Genomic DNA, 12,782 nt, shown 5'->3' on the forward strand with positions numbered 1-12,782 from the left:
GATCAGAAGACTATTGCAGTCAAATTGAAACGAATGCAAAATCTCCATGATTGGTGATCTTTTGCAGAAGCTTGAAATTTAGCATGGCGTTCAAGGCAAAATGCTTATAATAGTTTCCTCAATGAAACTTTGTCTCGATACCTGGCAGAAAATCCAAAGAGATTCTGGTCATATGTGAAGAATGTAGGCGGCAAGACACACTCAATGCCTTGTCTGCACGATAGCGATGGAAATATTATTGACGACAGTTACTGAACACAGCATTCTGAAATTCCTTCACCAAACAAGATGAAGTAAATATTCCAGAATTTGAATCAAGAACAGCTGCCACCATGAGTAATGTAGAAGCAGATATCTTCGGAGTAGTGAAGCAACTTAAATCATTTAACAAAAGCAAATCTTCCAGTCCAGACTGTATACCAGTTAGTTTCCTTTCAGATTATGCTGATACAATACTTAACAATCATATACAACCTTTCACTTGATGAAAGATCCGTACCCTAAGACTGGAAAGTTGCACAGGTCACACCAATATTCAAGAAATGTAGTAGGAGTAATCCACTATAAGTTACAGGACCATATCATTAACATTGATATGCAGCAGGATTTTGGAACATATATTGTGTTCAAACATTATGAATTACCTCAAAGAGAATGATCTATTGACACAGTCAACTGTACTGTAGCGAAATTGCATGCTTATGGAATAACAACTCAGTTATATGACAGGATTCGTGATTTCCCATCAGAGAGGTCACAATTTGTAGAAACTGATGGAAAGTCATCGAGTAAAACATAAGTGATTTCTGGCATTCCACAAGGTAGTGCTATAGGCCCTTTGCTGTTCCTTATTTATATAAACAATTTAGGAGACAATCTGAGCAGCGGTCTTAGGTTCTTTGCGGATGATGCTGTCGTTTATTGACTAGTAAAGTCTCAGAAGATCAAAACAAATTGCAAAACGATATAGAAAAGATGTCTGTATGATGCAAAAATTGGCAACTGACCATAAATAAAGAAAGGTGTGAGTCATCCACATGAGTGCTGAAAGGAATTCATTAAACTTTGGTTACATGATAAATCAGTCAAATCTAAAGGCCGTAAATTGAACTAAATACCTAGGAATTACAATTACAAACAACTTAAATTGGAAGGAACACATAGAAAATGTTGTGGGAATGGCTACCCAAAGACTGAGTTTCATTGGTAGGACATTTAGACTATGTAACAGGTCTTCTAAAGAGACTATCCTTGTCCATCCTCTTTTAGAATACCACTGCACAGTGTGGGATCCTTACCAGATAGGACTGATGGATTACATAGAGAAAGTTCAAAGAAGGGTAGCACATTTTGTATTATCACAAAATAGGAAAAAGAGTGTCACTGAAATGACACAGGATTTGGGGTGGAGATAATTAAAACAAAGACATTTTTCACTGTGACACAATCTTCTCACAAAATTTCAATCACCAACTTTCTCCTCTGAATTCAAAAAGTATTTTGTTCACTATGACCTCCATAGGAAGAAATGATCATCATAATAAAATAAAGGAAACCAGAGCTCGCACGGAAAGCTATAGGTGTTCACTTTTTCTGCGCACTGTACAAGATTGGAATCATAGAGAATTATTGTGAAGGTGGTTCAATGAACCCTCTGCCAGGCACTTAAATGTGATTTGCAGAGTATGATGTAGCTGTAAAGGTCACAAATAGAAGAAGAAAATACCATGGTGAGCCAAGACACTACGATGACTGCCCACCGTGAAACTATATGCCATGTGATTATGGTGCAGGTGTGTGACATGGTAAGGAAGGTATATAAGCCAAGACGAGATGAACAGTGAGACCAAAAGAAGGCCACAGGTTGTTGGATGTAGACATCTACATCTATACTTCGTGAGCCATCTTATGGTGTGCAAGGGAGATCAGTTGTTTGACAACTCTGTAAAACAAGATATGTGGTGAACAGTGGCAGATTAGATGACAGAGTACAATGCTGGTGCAGGCACAAGTGTTTCAGAGTGTATCATTCGGTGAACAATGCTGAACATGAGGGCCCACAGCAGATGACCCCTACGTGCTACCATTTTCATCCACTGACATGTTCAATTATGATTTCAGTGAGCAGGCAATCAATGGAAACGTGTCACCTAGTCAGCTGAATCATGTTTCTTGCTACACAATGTAGATTGTAGCATCTGCATTTGATGCTGACCAGACAAACAATTTTTCAAAACAGGCACCATGCTATTGCTATGGTGGACACTCACAAGGACTTCCACGAGGCCTGTGAACTCCATGACCGATATTGTGGACCGTCTGCACTGATTACGCGAGATGTCTTTCCCACTGATGGCATCTTGTAATCGGATAAATTACCATGTCACAAGGCTGGGATCATCCCACAGTAGTTTGATGAGCATAATAGTCGACTCACGCTGATGTTTGAGGCACCAAAGTAACCTGACCTGCACCTCGTGGGGTGCAATCGAGTGCCAGCTCTGTGTCCACAAATGGCCAGCCCATAATTTATGGGAATTTCATGGCCAGTGCATAGACATCTGGTGCCACATACCTCTAGAAACCTACCATGGACTTGTCAAATCTGTGCTACACAGAAACACTGCTGTATTGTGTTTCATATGTGGACCAACATTAAGCAGGTGATCTCAGTGTTTTGGCTTATGTTTCTTTGTTATATGAACAACTACTTGGATGTCCTTTATTTACACACTAGACTTCATTTTCTACAGTTTTTCATAGTAGATTAAAATAATAGGAAACATACAGCAACAGAACAAAGCAGCATGAGAATGACTCTTTCTTATATGGAATGCTCAAAATGCTCTCTTGGTTAAACCTAGTTAATAAGCAATTCTTAGTTCATGGCCAGTATTTTGTGTTCCATTTCACTGAGTTTCAAGTTAAAATGTGACTCCCTTCATTGCTTTCCTTAAACACCGTGTCATCTGTTTATATGCTCATGGACTTTTATCAGTATATAATTGGTTAGCAGTGTTCATCACCAATATGATTTCCAGTATCCATACACATCAGAAAAATGTATGTATGTATGTTCCACATCTGCTCCTAAACCACTCGACCAATTTCAACCAACTGTGGTACACATATCGCTTACTGTCTGGAAAGAATTGCTGTGGGGGGTAATAACCACCTACCGATCAAAGGGGTGGGGGTGGGGTGAAAAAGAAGGTGTGAATGCCCAGACTTTATTTACCCAGTACTTAAGAGTAAGAGCATTTAGTCACTTGCAACAGGCTTGACGTTTTAATTTATTATTTATTTACTACCAACTATACTCATAACACATTTTGCAAACAGTATTCACATGTACCACTAAGTGTACCTGCAAGATTATATCATGGTATGACACACAGTTCAGGAGATGTGATGTCATAAGTACAGAGGAGTGTGCCGCATCACACGCAACATTAAATTTATTACTTCTTTGCTACTACCTCTATTTGCAACAAGTTTTGCAGACAGTATCTACACATGCCACTGAATGTATTACAAAAATTCAACATTTTATGCCACATTGTTCACGAGATATGATGCCATGAACACTCAGCTTTATAAAAACGAAACTGTAAGATGAAAGTTACTAGAGATACAAGTGAAATATGTGTGAAAAAAAATTGTGAAATATGTTAAATGTATGTTACATGTATACATGGGCAAAGCCATGTGTAAAAGTTATTCCTAAAGCCCTGGATCAATTTCAACAAAATCTGGCACACATACTACTTACTATCAGGGAATAAATACTGTGGGGTATGAACCAGCAACTTTCTATTTTTCTATTGGGGTATGGGTGTTAATGTGGATAGAGAAGGGGACCGGGGGGGTGGGGGGGGGGACCAGGATGGATGGATGGAAAGAAAGAGAGGGGAAAGGAGGAAGGAGGAAGATAGGGGGAGAAGGAGATGGACACATATAGGGGGGAGAAGGAGAGTGGGAGGGAGAAATGGGCAGAGAGGGGAGAGATGGACAGAGAAGGGTGAGGAGGAGATGGACAGAGAAAGGAAAGAAGAGGAAGACATAGACAGGGAGGAGGAGGAGGAGTTGGACAGAGAGAGGAGGAGGAGGAGGAAATACACAGAGAAAGGGAAGAGAAGGAGATGGACAGAGGAAGGAAAGAGGACGAGGTGGACAAAGAGAGCTGGGAGGAAATGGATGAAGAGAGGTTGGAGAAGGAGACAGACAGAGGAAGGGGGGAAGGGAGAGGAAGAGGAGGAGGATGATAGGGGACTGGAATACAAACATACCTGGGCAATGCCAGGTACTCAGCTAGTAGTGAAATAAAAATGTACACAACTGCAAAGTTGGCAGATGCCTATATGATGCACAGATTAGCATAAAATTATGGTAATGACAGTGCTATTCCATGTTTGTATCCAGAGAAATTTCCACAATAAGAGTGTCTCAATGAGAGGCTGTTTGAAGCAATCAGTTATCAACTTAGTGAGCATGGTATGGTTACACTTGCTACTTGCCACCAATGAAGGGCATACATAATAAGGACACTTGACTAGAGGTAACAATCCTTCATTCAGTCAACAAGAACTCTAGTGTCACAAGGGGACATGTGCTACAACAAGTAATGTTCATCACTAGACTGTGTAGCAAGTGTTACACAATGACTTACCGTATTCAATGCAGTTACAATGTTTGCAATCACTACCAGCAGCTGATTTCCCCATAAAGGTGCAGTTCTGCAAACAGATCACTCAACAATGTGTCAACTATTAATTTAGGCCAGCTGTGCTGATCGTGGACAAGATTTCCTTTCATGTGATCAGATTACAAATTTCCATAAACAACATGTAATTCCCATCCCACTGTTGAAGAATGTCATTAATAACGATTTTCTATCAATGTTGGAGCCAGGATTGTAAGTGACTGTTAGAATCTAATATTCTTCCACTCAGGTTCAATCGACTCAGGTAAAAAGTGTCCCCCTCCATTTTTTTTTATTTTTATTTTTTTAGATTAGGCTGCCTGATCTGCAAGAAGATGTGCCTTTGTTAGTGAGACAAAACATATTTTATGTGCATAGAGTTTCCACCTCTTTTCAGTATTGTGATTATCTTTTAGGTCTTATACTTTTAATCTGGTTAAGGAAATTTGTGTCTGTTTGTATGACTACAATTATTTACATTTAAATCTATGATTAAGTTTCATTATAGTCTATTAGACAATTTTTCTGTCTTTCATGAGAGTATGATTATGGTGTGTCTACTTTAAAAATCTTGAAAAAGCTTATATTTCATAGGATGTAGTCAAGTTCACAATTATTCTAGTCTTTACCACTGATAACAAACTCATCATTTTACTTTCCATTACAGAAAGGTGTTGTGCTATGGTTCACTAGTGCATTTTGTTTACATTTTCCTGTACATAACTTCATATGCTTACTACTTAATCACCATTATGAATGATGTTATTATTAGTATTTCTTTCCAAGCTGTAACACAAGATTTGATTGTGAGTAGGGTATATCTAACATCCTGTGATACAGCACTGCTAATACTGGAAACGTTCACCCTAACACAATGGCCAGCCATACACTAAAATCAAGTGCTACAGATGAACAGGATCTCTCTACAAACTGCCACCAAAGAAATATTTACATTCTATATGTGCCACAGCACACAATATCACTTGCAACCTTACACTGGTTATACTTCGATTAGTCACACAGTATATTTGTCATAGACATAAACTTTGTTACAAATCTGCAATATTTCTTGGAGGAATTCCCGGACGAAAATTTAGGAGCTTCAGGAATCTAATGTCACCATTGTGTTGCTGCATCTTGATTAACATGTGAATACACACAGCCTCTATGAAACACGACAAATGTGTTGTTCAGCATCTCTGAGCTCAACAATGAGTTTTACAGTTACTTGTTCTCAAGCATGTGGCAGTCATTAAAATGAGGTATACAGATGTGGTTGAGTGTGAACCCTTGGTCAGAGGAAGTATACACAACAAAGCCAAGTAGCATACTGAATTTATGCCCGTGTCGGACGAAAACAATCTGCTAGTAGGGAATGTTATCCAATAGTGAAGCATTCAAGAAAGATGAAAATTTATTTGAATCTAGTGGCATGATTTTGTTATTGTAATCCAATAATACAAAGGATATAATAAACTATTAGTGACCTGCTCGTCTAGTATATTGCACAGTGTGCTAGCTTGTGAGATGGGAAGGAGGGCCAGGCCAGGACAGAATTTGCACAATGGATTAACAACCATGGCTGTGCCCCAGAGAGCTTTAGAGTGGTTTGTAGGTGGTTTCTGACACTCATTTAGGCAAATGCTGGGCTGGTCTCCAATTCCTGCCTCAGAAAATATGGATCACAAACAGTTAAAATATGATCATAAGAAAAAAACAAAGATTACACATTTCACAGACAGGCAGTGCTTAGACTTCCCTCCTTTAGGTAACTGATGGCTGCAGTGTCTGGAAGCACATCTGGCCGCAAAGTAAAATAAAAATGAATTTGGCAAGTTGTGCATACAGTGGGCCCTATACTACATGGGATTAATACTCAGTAAATGAGGAACAATAAAGTAATGATGGCATCTCATACATTGTGCTTAATAACTTCACCCATATGAACATCAAATAATACTAATGGTGAAACAAAGCATCACTGACATGGAGAGGCATAATTATCAGAGAAGTGAGCAATGCTGAGGAATTTCAAAACTTTGGAAATCACCGATGTCTTGTAGAAGACATAATTCTGATGCATGAAGCACCAAATGTAATTATCCCTGGCCACAGAGATTTGTTTAATTTAACAATACAACATTATCCACAGTATGGCAACTGCCAACTACCCACATACGAATTTTAGTAAGATGTTGGCAGATATGTTCCCACTGTAATCCAAAGAAATTCTGGTTGTATGTAAAGGTTATTAATGGCACCAAAGTTAGTGTCCACTCCCTAGAAAAAAGAGACAGGAATTGAAATGGGGGCAAAGCAAAAGCTTAAATGCTTAACTGTGTTTCCAAATGTTCCTTTACAAAGGAAAACTCTGGAATATTGCCCAATTTTAATCCTCGTTCCACTGAAAAGATGTATGGAATCAGTATTAGTGTCAGTGGTGTTGAGAAACAGCTGAAATCATTAAAACTGAACAAAGCTCTAGGGCCATATTGAATCTCTACAGGTTTCTATAATGAATATGTCTAACTTCAATCTATATATCTAAAAACAAAGATGATGTGACTTACCAAACGAAAGTGCTGGCAGGTTGATAGACACACAAACAAACACAAACATACACACAAAATTCAAGCTTTCGCAACCAATGGTTGCTTTATCAGGAAAGAGGGAAGGAGAGGGAAATACGAAAGGATGTGGGTTTTAAGGGAGAGGGTAAGGAGTCATTCCAGTCCCGGGAGCAGAAAGACTTACCTTAGGGGGAAAAAAGGACAGGTAAACACTTGCACACACACACATATCCATCCGCACATACACAGACACAAGCAGACATTTGTAAAGGCAAAGAGTTTGGGCAGAGATGTCAGTCGAGGCGGAACTTTAATCTATTGTAGATCCCTCGAACAAAAACCCATATCTAGCAACTGGAAGCAAGCACAGGTAACATCCATCTACAAGAGGGGTAGCAGAAGCAATCTATGAAACTACCATCCTGTATCTTGGACATTGATTTGTTGTAGAATCTTAGAACATATTCTGAACTCAAACATAATGAGCTACTTTGAACAGAATGAACTCCTTGATGCCAACCAGCATGGATTCCAAAAACATCGATCATGTGAAAGCCAACTCGCACTTTTCTCACGTGACATACTGAAAGCTTTGGACGAAGGCAGTCAGACAGGTGCAGTATTTATTGACTTCTGAAAAGCATTTAACTCAGTACCACAACTATGCTTATTGTCAAAAGTCCAATCGTATGGGATATCAAGAGAAATTTGTGGCTGGACTGAGGACTTCTGGTAGGGAGCACACAGCACATTATCTTGAATGATGAGTTATCGTCAGATGGCGAAATATCTTCATGTGTTCCCCTTGCTGTTCTTGTTGTATATTAATAACATTGCGGACATTATTAATAGGAACCTTAGAAATTTTGCAGATGATACAGTTATTCATAATGTAGTACTGTCTGGATGAAGCTGCATAGATATTCAGTCAGATCTTGATAAGATTTCAAAATCATGCAAAGTTAGATAACTTGCTTCAAATGTTCAGAAATGTAAAATTGTGCATTTCACAAAACAAAACAAGAAGCGTTGTATCCTATGACTACAATATCAATGAGTCACAGCTGGAATCAGCCAACTCATACAAATACTTGGGTGCAACACTTTGTATCCAAATGAAATGGAATGATCACATAGGCTCAGTTGTGTGTAAAGAAGGCAGCAGACTTTAGTTTATTGGTAGAATACTGGGGAAGTGCAATCAGTATACAAAGGTGACTGCTTACAAATCACTCATGCGACCCATTCTAGAGTATTGCTCAAGTGTACGGGACCCATACCACATAGGACTAAAAGTGGATGTTGAACTTATACAGAGAAGGGCAGCATTAATGGTCACAGGTTCAACTGAACCATGGGAGAGTGTTACACTGATGCCGAAGAAACTGAACTGGCACACTCTTGAAGAAAGTCTAATAACAAAATTTCAAGAACTGGCTTTAACTAATGATTCTAGGTATATACTACAACCCTCTACATATCAGTCACATAGGTATCATGAGGACAAAATTAGAGTAACTACAGCGTGCACAGACACATTCAAACAATCATTCTTTGTGTGCTCCATATGCGAATGGGACAGGAAGAAACCCCATAATTGGTACAATGGGACATACCCTCTGTCACGTACTTTGCAGTGGTTTGCAGAGTATGCACATAGATGTAAACGTTCAGTGATGCTGAGCAGAGGGTTTGGGATCAGATAGTACTTGGTGCAACATTCGCATGAAACAAAGCAATGCAAAACAGTACATATTGAGAACCATTTTTCTGATCTGCAATTGAGAGGCTGTAACTATAATGGATACCTTGTTTCTCTTTCCACTTGAAAATGCTGCTGATGATTACATCAAACAGCTCTTCATCCAGACAGAAGATGGTTGGTACATATACAAGGTGACCTAGTGAGGGTCTTCAGATCTGTGCTGAAGTTGAGACTTTCAGAAAAATTATTTCAGCTCTACTTTGGCCTGTACTGAACCCTATATCACTTTTTCTATGTCACTTACAAAGTAAAAGATGAACATGACACACTGAGCAGACAAAAGCAGTCCTTTGCACTATACCTTATACTTGTGCTGTGGCATGATACAAGGAACATGAAGGCCTATTTGATAGTCCCTTCGTACTAATGGAAGTAACTATACTTGAATGAGATGGCTACTGTGAGGATGTGAGAGCATGGCCAGAATATAGGGTCCACCTGCACTGCTTTATGAAGGATTACATGCTAGCACCAGATTTCTGAAGCTACAATCCATGGCAAAACATCAGATGTTTATTCAGGAGGGAGAGGAATGCCACTTGTGTGTCACCTGCCAGGGCATTGCAGTTACAGCTGCTGGCTGGTGATGTGTGGGTCATTGATTCGAATGAGTCCTTGTGTAATTATTTATGATTTGGCCTCTTTTTTTAAGATTCTGGGACTTCCCCGTTCAAAAAACATTGCATCTTGCTAGAACATTCCATTTAAATATACACTAAGGTGACAAAACACATGGGATACTTCCTATTATCATCTCAGATCTTCTAGTGCAACGACTCGATGTAGTATGGACTCAAAAAGTTGTTGGAAGTTTTCTGCAGAAATACTGGGCTGTCTTCCTCTATAGCCCTTGATAATCGCAAAAGTGTTGCCGGTGCATGATTCTGTGCATGAACTGGGATCTCGATAGTGTGCCATAAATGTTCAATGGGATTCATATTAGGTGATCTGGCTGGCCAAATCATTCACTCAAACTGTCCAGAACGTTCTTCAGGCCAATTGTGAACAGTTATGACCTGGTGACATGGTACATTTTCACCCATAAAAATTCCATTGACACAGTGACATGGCACATTATCATCCATAGAAATTCCATCGCTGTTTGGGAACATGAAGTCTATAAATGGCTGCAAATGGTCTCCAAGAAGCCAAACATAACCATTTCCAGTCAATGATCAATTCAATTAGACCAGAGGATCCAGTCCATTCCTTGTACACACAGCCCACACCATTATGGAGCCATCACCAGCTTGCACAGTGCCTTGTTGACTACTTGGGTCCATGGCTTCATGGGGTCTGTGCCACACTCAAACCCTACCACCAGTTCTTAATAACTGGAATTGGGACTCATTTAACCAGGTCATGTTTTCTAGTCATTTAGGATTCAACTGATATGGTCCAAGCCCTGGAGAGGCACTGCAGGCGATGCAATGCTGTTAGCGAAGGCACTCACATTGGTCATCTGCTGCCATAGCTCAATAACGTCATATTTTACTACACTGTACTAACAGATACATTTATTGTACATCCCATATTGATTTCTGCAGTCATTTCAGACAGTGTTGTCTGTTAGAACCGAAAATTCTACACAAGCGCCGCTGCTCTCGGTCATTAAGTGAAGGGTGTCAGCCACTGTGTCGCCTGTGGTAAGAGGTAATGGTTGAAACTTGGTACTCTCAGCACAGTCTTGGCTCTGTAGATTTTGGAATATTGAATTTCCTAGCGATTTCCAAAATGGAATGTCCTATGCAGCCAGCTCCAACTACCATTCTATGTTTGAAGTCCGTTAAATCCTGTTGTGAGGCCATAATCTAGTCGTAAACCCATTTACTTGAATCATGTGAGTAAAAATGACAGCTCCGCTAATGTGCTGCCCTTTTATACCTAGTGTATGTGATACTACCACCATTTGTGTATGTGCATATCACTATCCCATGACTTTTGTCATCTCATTGTAAATAGGAGGACTTTCTGCTCAAGAATGCAGTTCATCTCTGTTTGTATTTAGTGTGTGCCTAATAAACATGTTTCCAGTGTGAAGTGTTAGTTCTTGTTGACAAACTTACTCTTGATTCCAGATTCTATGTGACACTATAAATAACCAAACTAATTTAAGAAATGAATTAAAATAAAGCACAGCAGTTATCAGTCCAAAGATTGTTTTCAACACTCCACTGCTTTAATTGGCATGGTCCTATTGAAAGTGGTATGCTGTTGCTTTCCTTTGACCATTGAACAAACTTACTCAGCCAGTTACAGGGGGACCTAAAGCTTAATGTGGATTCTGAATGACAGGGTACCTCAGCAGTTTTCAAATCAACAAACACTGCCATAGGTGAAAGAAGCGATATGAGACTTTGAATTTGCAATCTGGTATACTTTACCATTTACCACCGAGCCACTTAATAACTGCATGTTCATTTGCAAATCTCTCTGTATTGCTCAGTAACTGATCTAAAGAAATTTTAAGTTTTGATTTTGACTTATCTACTCATAGGATATACTTCTACTGCATCATTAGTACAAAAGTGCTTATGTAACCAAAGTCTTTGAAATTTGATAATATTTTCGTACAGCCAAGATACAAACGAAAGTGTGTATGATAAATACTCTTGCTGAAACCAAAAGAAAAGACAGTAACATACTTATAAATCAAATACATAGATATTCACTCTTGTATAGACACAGATGCAAGTACTACTTAGAAAATAAACATGCAAATGACTTCTGTTGGTGCTAAAACAGGGATGTTTTGATGTAGACACAAGGAGAGAAGGTGATCTGCAATTTTGAGCTAATCAGCTGACCTAGTTTCACGATATCCCACATTGTAGCCTTGAATGTCACCATGCTGCAACTCGGCCAGTGGGGGTGCCCACGTGACAAGCAATTCTGTGGAGGACACTGGCCTCAGGGACACATTCAGAGGTGGGCCTGCTGGTCTCTGGGGTTCCGTACGCACGGACAGCTCTGCACTAGGCACACTCTGCCCTGCCGGACCCTCTGCCAGCACACGGAATGTGTAACGGGTGGCTGGCTTCAGGTCTTCAATTGTTGCCAACAGTTGCAAGGGTGATTCAGTCTTCTCCAGCTGTTGCCAAATTCCTGTTAAACAATAGCATAATAACTGTACTACTTCACACAAGAAAACACTGCTACATCTGAATTTTTTGGGTGCACTTACAAATAAGATTATCGTAGAATGCAATAACTGAATAAGACAATTAAGCAAATCAAAGGGAATATGCAAAAACGTGAATTATGTAAACATGAATCACTGAGGCAATGTGAAGAAGATATAACTTTCCATTAATTTCACCCAAATTTGTAACCTTGTTGAAAAAGAAGTATTTGAAGGAAGGAAACAAGATCAGAATTTAAGCTTCTGTCAACAACAAGATGACTGGTGATGGAGCAGGAGAAGGAAACTGGAGTGGATATGGTCGAAGGAACTTCCCCAACATGTGCCTTATGTGATTTAGGAAAACTGAATCGAGATGGGTGGACAGGGATTTGAACTGCTATCATAACAAATATGAGTCCCGTGAGCTAATCATGTGCCACCCTGCTCAGTAGCTATGTGTAGCCTGCCAACCGTTTGTATACTGGAATCAACATTCTGAATGATACATGTCAGTCATAACAATTTTTGCAACTGCTTCAAATCGCTCCCATCTATTGCTTCCCCCATTATTCAACTAACTAGTACTTGGTGCAAAAGATGGAAAACCTGTTTCCATTCTCA

General features: G+C 39.5%; 1 protein-coding gene across 1 annotated transcript in view; it reads right to left on the bottom strand.

Annotated features, from left to right (window-relative positions):
* Positions 1–12,782, bottom strand: part of LOC126260723 (Down syndrome cell adhesion molecule-like protein Dscam2) — a 329,702-nt gene that overhangs the window by 170,577 nt on the left and 146,343 nt on the right. The window contains exon 12 of the mRNA XM_049958060.1: positions 11,845–12,142. Coding sequence (XP_049814017.1) covers positions 11,845–12,142 — 298 coding nt within the window. The remainder of the gene's footprint in view (positions 1–11,844; positions 12,143–12,782) is intronic.

The sequence above is a fragment of the Schistocerca nitens genome, chromosome 5, assembly GCF_023898315.1.
Source record: "Schistocerca nitens isolate TAMUIC-IGC-003100 chromosome 5, iqSchNite1.1, whole genome shotgun sequence".
Classification (NCBI taxonomy): Eukaryota; Metazoa; Arthropoda; class Insecta; order Orthoptera; family Acrididae; genus Schistocerca; species Schistocerca nitens.